Source organism: Pteronotus mesoamericanus, unplaced genomic scaffold (assembly GCF_021234165.1).
Source record: "Pteronotus mesoamericanus isolate MK-2021 breed Mesoamerican mustached bat unplaced genomic scaffold, CSHL_Meso_final contig_169, whole genome shotgun sequence".
NCBI lineage: Eukaryota > Metazoa > Chordata > Mammalia > Chiroptera > Mormoopidae > Pteronotus > Pteronotus mesoamericanus.
Window position 1 is genome coordinate 17,772,992 of NW_026555068.1, and position 17,135 is coordinate 17,790,126.

A 17,135-nucleotide genomic window follows, 5' to 3' on the forward strand; every position below is an offset into this window, starting at 1 on the left:
GAGTCTTCAACTCCAGCCCCTGCTTCCCAGCAAGGGGTGCTCCCCCTGCCCGGCGCCCTGGGTGTGGCTGGCGGCACACGCACACGGGGAGACTGGGGGACACGCCGGCGTAATGCAGGGAGGTGGTGGCTTCGGGTTTCAGATCTGTTGTCTACTTTGTTTTTCTCCGAGGGCACTAGGCTAACAAACCTGATTTCTGAAGTTAAGATTCAAGACAGAAATAAGATTCTTTTCCAGAGTGGTGCACAGAGAGTGGTTGAAATTTCACACTGATTTCAGACGTTGTGGGCATTAGATGTTAAAATATTGCCTCGGGCTATTTATAAAGGGGAGCTCTGAGCAAAGGCGGCCAATGATCCCCCATCCTGGAAGGTGGACCGTGACCACCCCCAGGACGGAGCCCAGGTGAGGGTTCTCCTGCGTCTCCTATTCTGCGGCGCTTTCTACCTTCGCCTTGGCAAGTGCATGTCACTAGAAGTCCACTAGATGGCGGGCTTCAGCCGTGCTACAATTGTCTTCCTCTCGCCAGTAAAGAACGTGTCCGAGGAGGATACAATGGGTAAAATAATTAATTGCATGCTTGTGTTTGAAGTTCTTTCATCCTTTTAGGCCACGCAGTGGTTACAGTTCAGAGTTATATTTTAAGCAGGATAGAATTCAGCTTCCCAACAAACACATTTTAACAGGTGTGGGCATTTGTAAGTTCATGTACCCACACAAGCTCTGAGTCAGGCTGAATCTTTCCAGAGCACGGGCACTTTGAACGCCTTAGGTGACTTCTCAGTGGCAAACAGTAACATATTTTCAGATGCTGCAAATTGGTTCAGATTTTAAGTCCACACTCAGTATATCCCGATCCCACAGAGCTCCATTTCTGTGTTCTCTTTTGAGATCAGAAAAGAGTGAGAATACTTTTCTGACAATAATTGTTAGCATTTATTGTACACAAGTTATTATTTGTTTACTGTGTACTGATTCCTCTGCCTCATTCCCATTCTATTCTCCCACTTTGCTTCCACTTCTTAGCCTCCCTTAATTTATTTTGTTCCTTTTTTTTTTTTTTTTTTTAAGCACCGGCGATGTTCACAGCCCTGTGCTAGGTAGATGCTGGAGATATGATAGTGAGCAAGACAGGCCCAATCTCAACAGCCATAGAGCTTTAGTCTTGTGGGAAGACAGACTGTTAAGTAAGCAACATTAATACATAAACATGTGAGTGCCTTGTTTGCAGATGTTCAGGGTCAGGAAGGAGAAAACTTAAGCTAATATCTGAAGGCCAAGAATTAACCAGATAAAGAAGGGATGGGAGAAGAATGTAAGAAAATTCCAGAAGAGAGACCCGCATGAGGAACTGCCTGGGGCTGAGAAAAGGATAGCACCTGGAGCAATGAGGGGGTGTGAGGGAGAAGGGGTGGCTCAAGGCTGGGAGGAGGAAGGAGGTGACCAGGAAGAGAGGACTCTGGCAGGAAGGCAAGCGGGAGTCAAACGGGGCGGGGGGGTCGGGGGGGCTTCTCAACCATGACAGGGAAGTTAGAGTGAAATCTAAGGGCAGTTACGAGTCAGTGACTCAAAGCCTTTATTCGTAGACTAACACGGACAGTACAGCGGGATATCCACCAGAGCACGAGGGTTCTCGCTTCTCACCGCCTCCAGCAGACAGACGGCGTCCCTTCCCAGTCTCAGGGGGGCCCAATCCCTCCCCACGTGCCCCAGGCCCGCTTTCTGCAAGCTGGGGCCTATAGACACATTCTTGGACCTACGTTTCTTTGCAAGAATTTTTTTTTAATTTTACTCATTTTATTAATATAAAAAAATTAATGTAAGAAATTTCTGGACCATCTGATCATCCTCTGCTGGGCGATCAACACAATCCATTTCCATCTTCACCAGAAACATTTTGTTTCTTCAATATTATAACACACGTCCAGACTTTACAGCGGGAAGCTCTTGGCACAATGCTGAGCCATGTAATAAAATAAGAAGAAACTTAGAACAAGTGCCCTGGATCATGGCTTAGCTATAAGTCACTGTTGAGTAAGAACAGGGAGACGCTGGAGATCTAAGCGAGGCAGAGGCGACGTCACAGATGTGAAAGCAAGCCGGGCTGACATGGTGGTAAAGAAACCCCGCTCTGTACCTAGGAAATTGGGGTGCCGGCATTGTCCTGCAGGACGTCGCTCTGGTGTCTGAGAGGATGGTAGCATTTTTCAGTCAAGTCCGGAGTTCGGAGGCGTGGCTGCGGCACAGGAAGCCGCTCTAATGGCCGGCCTCTCTGAAAACAATGAATAGCTTCTGGCAAAAAGGGAGGGCGCCTGGGTTTGCACCGGCCACAGCTGGCAACAGCTTAGTCCACCCAGAGACGACCCAAGGGGCGGGTGGGCCGAGGAAGTGGACGCAGGCTCCACACCAGTCCAAGCCGGTGCTCCAGCGTAGGGAGGAGAGTGGTCTGGGGTCGTCCCTATATGCCAAAGTTGCTGGTTCAGTCCCTGGTCAGGGCACATACAAGAATGAACCAATGAACACATCAAGTAGAAAAAGGACACCCCTCTCATCTCAAGAAAGAAGTCTATTTCTTTATGTTTCTGGTGTTTATTCAGAAGATTTACCATCCAAGTAACATTAGTGTGTGTGGGTACCTTGCAAAAGTTGGCAAGACAGGAGGTTTGGCAAGTTCTTGGTGCCAGGTGCGAACAGGTCCCCGCCCATGGTCCCCGCATTCAGTGCTATAACTTGGCCATAATACGCTCACTGGCTGTGTGCCAGCCCACTAGTAACACGCCGCCTGTTCCCTAACAAGGGTGGTGGCGGCTTGCTCCATTGTCTTCTGTCACTCCTCTTCCAAGGCCTATTCTTCCCCAGTGTGTGGCTGCGCGCTTTCAGCCAAGCAGCGCTGGGGGGCGGAGCGTGGAGGGCTGGATTTCTTGTGACCCACAGAGAAGTGCTGATGGGTTTATTCTACACAGTAAGATGAGAATTGCCAGAAATGAGTTGTTAGCATAAATAACTCCCATACGTCAGAGTCGTACGGTTGCCAATTTGGAAAGATAACCTTGTAAAAATGGTGTTGACAACAATGATTTACTCCTTTCTGTGAGTCTGTCTACAGGGCGAGTGCACATTCCCTAAGCTGTACCTTACCATCACCCGTGAACTGGCCGTGTGACCATGGGCGAGCCACTGGATCTCTCCGTCATGAGGGATCCAACCAGATGGTCTCTACAGCACCTTCTAGTTCCAAAATGACCATTGGTGCTTGCACTCCATTCACTTAGACGGCGTGGGGACCAAGGAGGAAGAGCGAATTATGCAACTCAGCTTCACTCACTGAGCTCTGTCCTGTTCTGCTCTCAGTCAACAACAATTGCTGTCTGCATGGCATTGTGCAGTGCAGAAGGCTGTGGGTAATGCAGGCAAGCAGAAGGCACGGTTCCTTCTTGGGAAGGGGACATTTTACTAGAGAAATAAAAGAGGGAGCTGAAAGGGTCACACAGCACAAAGCAGCAGATAGATGGGACGATCTCCAAGATTTGCAATAAAGACGTGAAGTACAGGGTGTGAGAAGCTTTGATCTGTGTGTCCTGTGACAACCTCAGTAACACCTACCCTTTGTGAGTGCTTATTGTGGGCCAGCACCCTTCTGGAACCTTGTACCGTTATTAACTAAGTTAATTCCTGTAACAACTCTAAAAGGCAGGGAGTGTTATCTCCAAGTCTCAGATGAGGAAACTAGCACAATAAGATTAATTTTTTTGTTAATAATGGTCACAGAGCCAGTAAGGCGTGGAGACAGGGCTTGAATCAAGGGAATCGGTCTCTCGAATGCTGCTGTTTTACTAATGCCCCTTCGCAGAAAAGCTCTCCCTAAGCACAGAACTCTGAGGAGCAACCAGCTGCAGGCCAGAGAGAAAAAAAAGAGAGCCTTTTAGAGGGAAAGAGATCGTGTCCAGGCTGAGGTGTGCGGCGGGAGGGGGCGGGGTGGCGTGGCGGGAGATGAGCCAGTGTGTCTGGGGTCGGTGAGAACTTTGGTTGGGCAAAGAGAAGGGTCTACAATGGATGGAGGAGCCGGGAGGGCAGAGAGCCTTGAATTCTAGGCAAACACGGGCGCGTTCAATTCTGTGCGCCCCAGGAGCCGCGCAATTGTGAAGCGGGACACAAAAACAAAATGGTTTTTGGAAAAGTATGTGTGGCCCTATTGAGAGAACTTGAAGGCAATGGGGGAGATACTTTTTCTGGAAGGATTGATTTGTTAGCCGATAGAGCGTAAGGATTGGAACAGAAATGGAACATCAGTGTTGATATCAGGATTCAGCCTGGGTGATGGGTGCGGCTCTGACTCCAGTAAAGGAGATGGGGAAGCCCAGGGTGGGAACCGGGTGCGAGGGGAGGCTGTCGGGGGAGACTTGTGTGGGGGTTCTAGCCTGGCAGCCGCGTGTGCACAGGGACCAGAGCAAGTGGGAGAACAAAGTTACACTGCGCTTTTGATGATCTTTTACGCTCCAGCTGGCTTTTTAAATTATTATTATTAATCAGAGAAAAATAATCTACTGGCTTTTTTAGGCCTCCAAAGGAATACCTGCTGGGCCTGCCTCTGGGATCTGCGTTCTGAAAAGGCAACATGATATAAAACTCACATTCCGTTTTTTTAAGCATAAATAAGCCGTCCACAAGTAGCTGCTAACAGAGCATCCGTTCTGGAGTTTGTGGGTGGTTTAACTTGTTTTGCTCTTATTATAGTTTTTATTTTCTTACTGGGAAGTAATATATGCTCATTTAATTTAGAACATTAGAAACTATAGGGAAGGGAACAGAAGGCAGAGATCACTGAATATATCAAGACACACGGTCAACATTGTGGTGTAGTATCTTCTGGTTTTATTTTTATATGTAGTATGTATATGGGGAATTTTTATGTGACTTACACTTCCTTATGTGTAAGTCATTGTCGTGGAAAAACATGTATATGATATTTATATGTATCAAATGTACTAACTCCTTAATGATTAATTTTCCCCTAATGTGTCATGAATATTATCCTGTGTTACAACTGTAATACTACAGTACACTTAACTGAGCTTTTATTGTTGGAAATTGTTGGAATCTTAGGTCATCCTCCTGCCCTTTTTTTAAATTTCACTATCACAGCCATTGCTGCGGCGAGCACCTGAACAGCAATGATTTATTCCTACAGGTGAATAGGTACAGGCATGCGCGTCTTACGGCTTTTATTCTAGGAAGCCTAATGGGATTTTCTGCTTGGTTAACCTCCAGTTTATCCATCCTGGTTCGGCTTGTGGTGTCAAAGAGATATCCATGTCTCCGTTTCTGAGAATCTGAGGAATCTCTGAGGGAGGAAGAGTTGCTTTTCCTTTGAAGAAGCCAGATGGGATGGCCGGAGAGGCGACAGGAAAGGGTGGCGTCTGCAGGGTGGACGAGGTGGCGCGAGGGTAGAAGGGGAGGCTTCCGGCGCCGTGGTCGGCCGGCGTGGTCTGTGTCAAGGACCGGAGCTGGGGAAAGGACAGGGGTGTTGGCAGGGCTGCAGGGCCGCCACCTAAGAGGAGGAGTTAAACATGCCCGTTATTGCTTCCTTATAAGTAATACAGGAGAATCCGGTGTACGTCATTGTCGTGGAAAAGACCTGCGTCACATTTCACACACGTGTGCGTAAATGCTTGTTGAAACAGAAGTGTTACAGTTATATTGTTAGGTTTCGAGTAGGTCCTTGGATAGTCCTCATACACAAAGAGAGAGAGAGACAGGTATTTCAGCTTAATTTCTGATATTGAAACTGTATTCTCTTTGAAGTTTCTCAGTTTGCATATTTGCTTCTCATACATATTTATTTTCATCTCTCTCTCTCTCTTTTTAAATCATACACTGTGAAGCGTTGATATGTTTTACCCAGCTGTCTGTCTCCCAGGACTTGTGTCTACGGACATGGCTCTGTTCCCAGCGTATCACGGAGCAATTATTTTTGACACACTCTTAAAAGGAGGCTTAGTGTAAACACAGACCATGCACAAACACTTGAAACAGACGAGCAGAGACGCACGAATCTTTCTCTCCCTTGATGGTTGGCTCAGTTCCTTGCACATTGTAGAAACTAAATAGTTTATGAATGTGCAATGAATGTTGAATAAGGAGGATATTTGAGGACATCTTTTTACCTTACTCCTTAACTCTGTTTTATGCCCATGGGGGCATCGGTCTCCAAGGCGGAAGGTCTGGGTGATACAGCTGAGTGGCCCTGGGCAGTTACTTACACAGACCTCCGCCCTCCCCTGGGACCCCAACACGTGGGGAATGTTCCCTAACCTCAGTCTGCTCACCTGTAATGTGGGGGTAATAACAGTACCTACCTCACAGAGCAGTGATGAGGAGGATATCCGTCGAAATACGTAAAGGGCTTAAATCAGTTGTTCTCAGTAGTGTCATTCATCATCACCTGCTCATGGGACTGAGAAAAAAAGAATGCATACCTAGGGGCTCTCAGTTTTATAGTAAACGCATAATAACTGGTCGTTTTCTTGCCCAGTTTCCTTCCATTCGTTACTGAATGGTTTATTTTGCTTTACTTACTTACTTGGGTTTATTCTCCATTTCAGTAGAAAACGAGGTATCATGGAGAATACTGAGCTAACATATTCAGATATTTCTTCCATGTTATTATTGTTGGATGCGTATGACCATGGTTAACAGGACTTGCAGGCTGGTTAGGGGCACCATCTCTCGGTTAAAATTCCTTCAGTCCATTGCACTTCGTAGGAAGGAGATCCATGCCCTTTTCATTTACATTCATAACCTGAGTCTGTATGATGCTGGAATTTCTACCACTTCCAGCTGGGGGACTTTGGACAAGGTCCTTCTCGAAGTTTCAGTGTCCTCCTCGGCCAAAGGGGGGAAAAGTACCTCCACCCTAATGTCGTTTCGAGAACAAAGACAACCGTCATGATAACAACATTAAAACGTATTGAGCGCTTTCTCTGTGCCGTGCACAGTGCTAAGTCTTGAACTCCTCTTCAGGAACGCCCAGCATCCTGTGGGCGCTGCCCAATGTTGCCGTGGTTGCCACAAGTTGAAGAGGGAGGTGCAGCCAGGCTGTGGAGGCTGTGAGCTCTAGCCAGGGAGCCTGGCGGTCCTGGTGGAGCGGGGGTTTGAATCCCATCAGCGTGGCTCCGAAAGCCATACTCTTATGCCTCACGTGACCTCTGCCTCTCACCACAGACCTCTGCCCACCTGTGTTCTAAACTCTTTGTTATTCATCAAACCTACCTTTTGCCCCCTTTAAGCGGATCTGCCCTTGGAACGCGCGGCTCCTGTTTTGCGCATGCTGAAACCCTTCCCTTCCCCCAGGACTCTCCATCCTGAAGCTTTGCCTGGCTGTCCCCCTTGGGATTCTCGTGGCACTTGTATAGGAGTATTTGAGAGCAGCGAGCTCTTTAGACATCATGGGGTCCTTCCCTCTCTGTTCTAGAACCTCCCACTTAATGTGCACGTTAAGTATATAGCAGACTCATGACTAATTAATCTTGTCACCCAGGACTCACCTCCTGTCCTTGACTTATAGAGGGACAGGAGCTTGGACCCCCCCATTGTCGCCTAGTCACTGCCCCAGGGGAGGTGCACAGCGGTCCCCTCACTTTGGGAGCTGTCAGCCGCCTCCTCTGTGCCATCCCAGGAGATAGGCTCCGGTCAGAGAGCACGGGCCGAGCTGCGTGCCGAGCTGCGTGCCGGAAGCCGCAGGCCTCCGCCGACGGAGTGCACGCCGTGTTTCTGAAGGCCGTGAGAGCCCACTGGGAGAGCCCCACATGTGTGTGCGCGCGCACGCACACGCACACAGGCCTAAATTTTGAACAGACGCTCTTTGAAACCTGGATTTATACATCACTGAGCTCAATGGGGGCAAGGCCTGAAGTGCTAGCTTGGGAGAAAAAGCCCTTTGGTGAGCTGATGTGCTGGGATATTCAGAGCCACATCGAATTAATGCAAATTCTGCTGGTCTTAATTATACTTTGGGAGGGATGCTTTGTTGCAGCACCTCTTTTTGCTCCACTCAAACTTCCCATCTTCCACTTCTTCCATCCCTGGGGATTTGTTAAGTGGTTACAAGAAGAGGGATGAATCTTTCTTTGGGTGAAGCATCTCTATACAACATTCTGAAGGGCTCTGTGAATTTGTGCCTCCATTTTGTGGTGCAGGCTTTTCCTCCGGTGGCGTTGGGTCATAGTCCAGCCCCTTGGGTAGCCTGCCGCCTGGACTGTGTGTGTGAGACCATCAGTAGAAATAGACATTGAAATCCAGGCATTTAGATTGTAATCCTGCTAAATAATTTGTTTCCTGTTTTATATTGTTTGCATATGAGAGGGGGTGGAAAAATCCAGAAATGTTTTCCAGTGCATTTCCTTCCTTCCACCCCCAGTCCTGCTAAAGATACAGCATGCAGATTTCATGGGGTGGTAGAGTTGTTCCCAAGTGCTAAATTCTTATGTGCCAATTCCTTTCCTGGTAGGAATGGCATCATATGCTTTTCATCACTACAGTGCTAGCAAATGCTGGGCCCAGAGGAAGTGCCAAAAAAATGTATTGATTATTTTCTGATTTTGTACCCTGGTGTCGAGCTCTGCAGGGGATGTGGCTGAGACATTATGGTTTACGTGGGAAGACCCCCGCTTCCTTTTTCTCTCTGCCATTCCAAATTTTATCTGCTGAAATCTACTTCCATCTTCACAACTGAAATTGCTTTTTTGGTTGTTGCCAAAGACTTTCATTTGGCCAAACGAAGTCTGTGTGAGTATGTATGTGTGTATATGTATGTGGTCACCAATCCCTCAAAGGCATCTGATCTTTTGAGCATCACCTTCTTGAATATTTCTCCTGGACGATTCCCTGTGCCAATTCCTTTTCTTTCCTGATTTTTTTCTCTCCCCTCTCTCTACTCTTCCTTTTCCTTCTGGCCCCCCAGTTCGGCTCTAGATTTTGTCCTTACGCTTCCCTTGTCGTGTTGCTTTATCTTGTTGACTTCACGCGCTCCGCTCTGCCAGGCTCGGATGTCGAACAGCCCGGAGGACATGCCCACGGAGATGGCCCGCATCTGATCATGAGTCCCACATCACCAATACTGAATCTATTATTGCGCCTACCCCAATCTCCTTTCTCTTCGCAAGGGTTCAGGCAATTAAAACCCCATTCTTTTCAACAGAAATACGGACCAAGTGGTCTTTATGGATACCCCTCTTTCTCCCACTGCTCATACTACATCTGTCATCAATTTTCCCCCAGAAAACTTTCCTTAAGTTTGCTTCCGTGCCGCCGCCTGCAGGCAGCCCGGCCCCACGCTGGCCCAGCATTGCACTGACAGCCTCTCAGCCTCTCCTCTTCCTCATGCCTCCCCGACTCCTCTTCTCTGCGCTGGTGTCCCAGTGTAGGTGAGCGCATCGCTCCCCATCTCCAGAGCTGAGGGGGGTCCCGGCTGCCTGCTGAGTGAAACGTGCATCCTTCTTGCTGTTCTCAGCCACCTGCCTATGACTCCCAACCCCTCTCCCTCTGTCTCCTCCATAATTAATGGATCGAATCCCCAAATTGTTATTGAGTGCCTTCTACCCACCATGCACTGGGGCCATGGCCGTGAACAGAGCAGACCAGGTCCCGCCCAGCCCTCGTGGGGCAGGAGCATCCTACGCAAGCGAGCTCACTGCTTCTCCGCCCCCTCGCTGCCCACCCCCCTCCATCCCCACAGTTAAGAGTCCAGCCTGTCTCACCTCCTCCTCAAAGCGGCCCGCAGCCTCTTCAACCCGCAGTGGTGAACCCCTTTGCAGAATTCCTTTTGTTCTCGCTGTGAGCACCCCTTTAGTGATTTTCTGATCTTCCTTGTATATTAGTTTTAATTCCTAACAGGATTGTAATATCCCTGAGGTCTACCAGTTTTTATTTGTGGTGCTCACTATTCCCAATGTTGTGTGTGTGTGCACTTGGTCATGGTTGAAGTAGTATTCGTAATAGCTACTACTAATCTGCAACAATGTGTAATGAAGATATAATTAGAACAATACAATGAACTAGGCATGTCTAGAACTGCTTTATATGCATTTTTTTATCTAATGAGTGAGTATTCAGCACATACTTTATTGACTTAAGTAACCGACTCCATGTTCACCAGCTAGGCCCCAAGGAAGCTGCCTCTGCCGGGACTCAGCTCCCTCATCAGCAATACTAGGAGTGGGGTATCTGCTTTTGAAGGTTCCAACCTCTGGTTCAGTTCGATTTTAGTCCACTCATTTCTAGGGAATGCTTACTGCGCACTTTCACAGATTTACGGCTTGGAGAATATAACGCAAACATGGCACAGTCCCTGCCCTCAGAGTTTTTACCATCCGTTGTAGGAACAGGCAGCCAGGGGTGCCTGCGGGGTAGAGAACAGGGAGCCGGTTACATCCCTGGGAGAATGCAGGGAGGTTCGTTCCTGAGAGCTGATTCTAATTAGAAGGTTCCTGAAGGAGGAGAGATTTCCGTTCAGTCGAAAGGAGGCAGTCGACCGAGTGGGCGTACAGAAGCGCCTCTTGGCAGAACTGGTGGGCAAAGCAGCTATTCAGCAGTAAACCAGAGCAGGCTGTGTTTAAGACCAACCGGCCAGACGTTCTGCTGTGTGCTAAATTTAAAGTGGTGACTATGTTGATGTTGCTGCTACATCAGACTGGAGAATCTTGACTATATCCGAAACGTATGTGGACCTCCGAGGAGTGAAACTTTTAGATGTTTGAGATGCATCCTCAGATTAAAACCATTTAGTTTGGCACCCACACATGCTGGGCTGCGGGGGAGCGTCTTTCCCAGCAGGATACACCTGGCTGGATTTCTGACACAATTAATTACCATGACAATTAGCTAATGCTAGCATTTAATAGTAATAAATATTTATTCATGTATCTCCTCATTTCAGAATGAAAGAGGTTTGCAAATATAGTCACGGGCAGCAAGATAAAAATACAAGAGGTAAAACATGAGAAGATAAAAGCAGAACTAGCAGAGTGAGGCAAAGGAGAAGTGTGAATGCCCAAAGAAAGCTCTAGATACTTTTTACCTAAGGTAAACTGCATGATGGGAGCTTGGCCTCTTAGCAACTAATGGATTTTTTTTCCTAAAGGAAAGTGGTGGATTTTTTAAAAAAAATTTTATAATAAACTTTTTATTTTAGAACATCTTTTGATTTATTTACAGAATTATTGGGCAAAGGTGGTACAGAGAATTCCTGAATACTCTATGCCCAGTTCCACTATTAGTGACATCTTACATTAGAATGGTACATGTGACACTACTAATGAACCAATATCGATACATTATTAAGTAAAGGTAATAGTTTATTCAAATTTTTCTCCTTTTTTATCTAATGCTCATTTTAAGATTGTTTTTAAATTTTTCAATTATAGTTGATATACAATATTGTATTAGTTTTAGGTGTACAACATAGTGATTAAACACTTATATAACTTACGAAGCGATCCCCCCAATAAGTCTCATCTGATATAATACATAGTTATTTAATATTATAGATTACATTTCCTGTGCTATACTTCACATCCCTGTGACTCTTTCTGTAACTGGAAATTACTTCTTAATCTCTTCCCTTTTTCCACCTACCCTTCAAACCGCCCCCTGCCATCTAGCAACCATCAATTTGTTCTCTGTATCTATCAGTTTATTTCTATTTTTTTATTTTGTTTTTTAATTCCTCAAATAAGTGAAATCATATGGTGTTTGTCTTTCTCTGTCTTACTTACTTCACTTAGTATAAGCCTCCCTAGTTCCATCCATGTTGTTGAAAATGGCAAAAATTTCACTCTTTTTCATGGCCAAGTAATATTCCGGTGTGTGTGTGTGTGTGTGTGTGTGTGTGTGTGCGTGTGTGTGTGACTTCTTCTTTATCCATTTATCTATCAGTGGACAGTTAAGTTGCTTCCACATCTTGGCTGTTGCAAATAATGCTACAGTGAACACAGTGGCGCATGTGTCTTTTCAAATTAGTGTTTTGGATTTCTTCGGATAAAATACCCAGAAGTGGTCTTGTCATGGCTTCATCCTTACAGGACTTCCATTCAGCTAGGCTTCAGGTGGTTCTCAATGACGGTTGTTCTGTAATTTAGTTGTAATTTTGAGGTGGTTACTGGATGAGGTGAGCACAGCGTTTACCTACTCTGCCATCTTGACTGGAGGTCTAAGGGAAAGTTTTATTTTCATTTTGTACGTGTAATTATTTGCTTATATTTTATGTTTATTTTTATTATTAAATTAATGGAGCAATATTGATTAATAACATTATATAATTTTCAGGTGAACAAGATTATTATAATTTGATATCTGTATACTCTATGTGCGCTCACCACCCAAAGTCGAGTTTCCTTCTGCTACCATATATCTGACCCCCTTAACTCGCTTCGCCCTCCCCCCACCCCGTTCTCCCTCTAGTAACTACCATCGTGTTGTCTGTATCTACGAGTCTGTTATTGTTTATTTTGTCAGTTCCTATTTTATTTTTTGTTTTATGTTCCACAGTGAATGAAATCATAGCATTTTTGTACTTTTCTGTCGGACTTATTTCACTTAGCCTAATCTTGAGGGAATTACACAAAATTTTTATTTTTAATGTAGTCCTGTAGCATCTTGAAGTTTCCAAGCTTGTATTCGGGGACTTATCCTTATTGATGAAAGAGGCTTTGCACACTTCATAATGCTGGGTTATTTCACATGTCAACTGTTATTGCAATGAACTCATGAAAAACAAAAGCTGAAAGCCAAACACCTGCCCGAGGCTTCTCGGTCAAGCCTCTGTGGCTGTGTCACAATGTACCAGTGATTTACTTAAGGAAACCCCTGTTCTGAGGTCGAAGAGAATGCCCTCTCTTTAGAAGACATGACTGCCATTTTTAAAATGTCCTTGTAGGCAAGGCTTCTCTCTCTGCCTCTCCCTCCGCACACATGCTTTCCCCGAACACGCTTTTATTCGTTTGCGCCCTCTGAGGGAGGGCACTGTTCCCGGAGCCACTGGGGCGTTCGGACGTGAGAACAGGAAGCAGCGGGTGATGGCCGCGAGGCCCAGGCCCAGGCGTGCGACCTGGCTTTGCTTCTATTGACAGCGTGAAGCAGAATGAGCGCTACGGCCAGCTGACCCTGCTCAACTCCACCGCGGCCGACACTGGCGAGTTCAGCTGCTGGGGGCAGCTCTGCACCGGCTACGTCTGCAGGAAGGACGAGGCCAAAACAGGCTCCACCTACATCGTTTTTACAGGTAACAGGTTTGCTGCGTTAGTGGAGCCCTTCACACTTCTGCGCTTGCCCAGGTTCACAGTTCCTGCTGGGGGCTGACCATCACATAATGACAGTCAGAGCACCCACTCTTTGCTAGGCTCTGGGCTCAACGCTTTCCGTCCATTAGTGCATGTAAGTCTCTCAACAACCCTTCAGGGTAAGTACTACTATCCTTCATATATATTTTTCCCAATGGAAAAGTTGAGATTTAGAGAGATGGAATAAGTCCTTAAGGTCATAATGCAAGTCATGGCTGTATCAGGATTTGAACCCAGAACCGTCTGACTCCAGAGTCTGGACCTATATTTGTCCAACAGGATAGCCACTAGACACCTGTGGCTCTTTACATTTAAATGGAAATTAATTAAAATTAAACAAAATTTAAAACTCAGTTTCTCCATGGCCCTCACTATTGGCTCCATTGCCGCCTGTGGCTAGTGGCTGTCCCAGGGGACACCGTCGACAAAACACATCTCTGCCACCGCAGAATGCTCTCCTGGACAGCCCTCCTGTGCACCTGTAGTCACATGCCCTCCGAACCGATAATGATCCCCTTTCTGGAACCGCCGTAGTCATGGGAGGCCTGGCAAAGGCCCCTTGTGTTTGCTCTTGTGAGTACCGAGAGCTGAAGTTTTGGGGGCAGGAGGCCTAAGCGAGGTGTCCGAAAGGGTGCAGGTCAGAGCGCACGCCTCTCCGACCCGGGAGTGCTTAGTGCATTTTTTCTGGTGGCGTCGCACTTGGAGAGGCAGGCATTGCAGGGTCGCTTGTCAGCCTCCTTCCTCTGCAGCTCTCTCACCCCAAGTCTGGCGGCTGACGCTCTCCAACAAGCCTCAGAGGTCCGCTTTCAGGAATCTTACAAGTGCCACCCTCTGGGGCTGCTGTGGCCTAAGACATTTCAGGCGAGGTCAGAGTGCTTTCTTAGTGTCCGGACGGGGCTTTCAGGAGAGCTGTCTCCTTCCTGAGTCCACCTCCCTTTCATACCTTAGTGATTTAGGCCTATGACTCATGATCTTATGCCCTTGCCGATACCCCAGTCTCAGGTGTAATCCCTTCCTGTCCCGATCGCTCCCCTCTGGCGAGCAGACGCAGGAAAGGCGCACTCTGCAGTCCCGGAGGCCCACGTGTCTCATTGCGCTTGCACCATGCCCCACCCCCGGGGAACCTAGTAGAAATGGCTCCATTATCTCTGTTTTCGAAATAATGATGCTGGTGCTGAGACTCAAAAGGCAAAGGGACCCGTTTAATGTTTCATGATTTGCAGTGGCGGAATACAGAGGCAAACCCTGTGTTTCTGACCCAGGGTTGGATGTTCTCGCTGCCCTAACCCACTTCTGAAACAAGGCGGTTGATTGGTGGGCAGACGGCAGGCACTGGCTAGCAGAACAGGTGCTGTTGGGAGAACGGGCGACAGATCTTCACATGTAACCCCCCAATCCTTGTACTGGAATGTGCTACGGACCCTGGGTGCCTTACTGTTACCCCGCACTGGGAGGGAGGCAACAATGGAAAAGGCAACTAATTCAGACTAATGAGAGCCTGTGATTTTAGCTGAGGACTGAGACCGTACTTCCAATTATAGAATAAAGAATTGCTGCCACTGCTGGCATTCTTGCGTCCCAAAATACTGGTGTTTGAACTGAAGATCTCCGTTGAGCGGAAGGTCCTATGGGCTCTCTTTGGTTGTTAGAGGCAGGTGCTCTGCCTCGGTTTATGGAAGCCCCTTTGTGAATCAAAGGACTGCCCCCTCCGATTAATATTTAGTTCACCATTTAAGAAACCTGGATCAAAAAGGGATGTGACCTAATGTGCTGCATCATTTTCTCACTCAACACAAAGTTCAGTGTACAGTGTAGGGTTCAGCAGCTTGTCTCTTCCGGCCAGGGTGGGTCTGCAAAACCTAGCTGGGCTGTTAGGAGAGCTGAGCTTCTGCTGCTGGCTCTGGGATCCTTCAAAACATATGCTTCCCCACCGCCCACACAGGGAAACGTCTGGCATTCATTATGCGTGTATGTTTCCCGGAGCCTGATTGCCAACACTGGGAAGCGTCTTTTTGACTGTTGTTTGTATGTGCACTTTTTATGTTAATTTGTGCAACTGTCACACATTATATTTACTCTTATCCAGGAGGCACTCAAAGGTGTTTTCCTCCCTCTCTTTTTATTGAAGTATAACAAAGGAAAAAAACACGAATTAAAACTATAGAGCTTAATAAATTATCCTCAAGTCACATGTAACTACCACCAGATCAAGAAGGAGGACATTACTGGCAATTGGCCTTTCTCATAGCAAAGGGCCCCAATTTTCTTATGTAGTGAAACCACATTAATGAGCACTTTCATGAAGTTGATTATAATTTGGATTTTAGTTTATAGGCTATTAACTCTAATTTTTTTTGGAAATCTAAATTTTCATGTGTTTAGTTTTCTTAATGTTTATTACACAAGTAGACACAAACACTTGCAGGGGACATATGTCATCTATAATTTTTTAAATGAACTTTAACATACTTTTTTTGGTAGATGGAATGTACTGGTGATGGAATGCAGTGATTATAAAGGAATTCTTTTCTTTTTGTTTTTTCTTTGTTTGTTAAAGCAACTGGTGTGGTCTCTTCTTTCAAAGCATGCAAAGAAGACAGGCCACATTTTTGTGTTTGGAAATTCCGATTGTTATCCACTGGCTTTGCTTATTGGTTCAGTTTCCTCTACAAAATGTTAAAACAGAAGTGGCTTCTAAACATTACAACTGCAAATTACTTAAATGTTTTTGCCAAAAAGATACCTCTAATACGGTCTCCTCTGGAGTCTTCTCTTTACAAATGGGAAAGGAGACATCCCAGGCCCACCCATTTACTCTTGGTGAATGCAGGACCACTGGGGACCACACCGACAAAGGTGCCCCTTGTCTAAGCCTAAAAGTTGTTCATCATGAAGTGGCATAAACACCCGACCTGACGCAAAGCCTAGCAAAAGGTAGGGCCTTGCTGAGCCATGTCGAATCCTTTCCTGACCTCAGTCAGAGCCAGGGAGAAGACCTCTGTGTTGCTTAACCTGCACCCACTGCCAAAGAACTCTTGGCTCATGAAGATGCTTGATAATACACCCAGAACTTCTGTCCCCAACACCAACATCCTGTAACTGTGGCACAAAGAAGGGTAGTAAAAGAGAAAGCCAAGAATAATTGGTTGTTTCAGGAACGCTGCAGGAAAAACATGGGAAACAATCTAACAAATGTTGGGGTATAATTAAGTGAAAAGATTGCTCTTAATTACTATAATCTCTCATAGTATAGAAAACAAAAGATTTTATGCACCATGCCACCAACCAACCAAAAACAAACAAAAAAAACCACAATTCAGAGTCCTTTGTACTAAGGAAAGGATGGGTAAGCCCATCCTCATTTCTGTAAGATAGAGAGTCCATTTTCTAGTGCTTAAACAACATGCGGTGATTTCAGAGGAAGCAGGAGGAGTTTAAGAAACGGGCCAGAGGTTGCAACCTAGGGGCAGCCAAGCTGAGCTCAGCACCGGAGGTGAGCAGGTGAGTGGGTTCCTCACCTGTCTCTACTCAACTCCCTTTATTCCCTTTGTACTGGCCTTGGCAGGAGGGAGGCCCATGGGCTGGGCAGTTCTGCCGTGCTGGGACGTGCCCCCAGGCGGCAGTCACTGAGCGCAGGCTATGGGGCTCATTCCTCCAGAGATGCAGCAGAGGGCTGAAAACTGCTCTTAACATAAGGAAATCAGCCTCTTCCCTGCTTCCTCCAGGTGGGTAATCCATGTGCCTGGTTTGGACTTGAACTAAGACGTATTGTAAAGGCAATGGGCAGTAACATCCTTCTTC

The 17,135-nt window shown here is 46.6% G+C and overlaps 1 protein-coding gene across 1 annotated transcript in view; it reads left to right on the forward strand.

Moving 5' to 3' along the window:
• The window catches only part of PDGFRL (platelet derived growth factor receptor like), a 36,144-nt gene that overhangs the window by 15,646 nt on the left and 3,363 nt on the right, over window positions 1-17,135 (forward strand). The window contains exon 3 of the mRNA XM_054566130.1: window positions 13,125-13,276. Coding sequence (XP_054422105.1) covers window positions 13,125-13,276 — 152 coding nt within the window. The remainder of the gene's footprint in view (window positions 1-13,124; window positions 13,277-17,135) is intronic.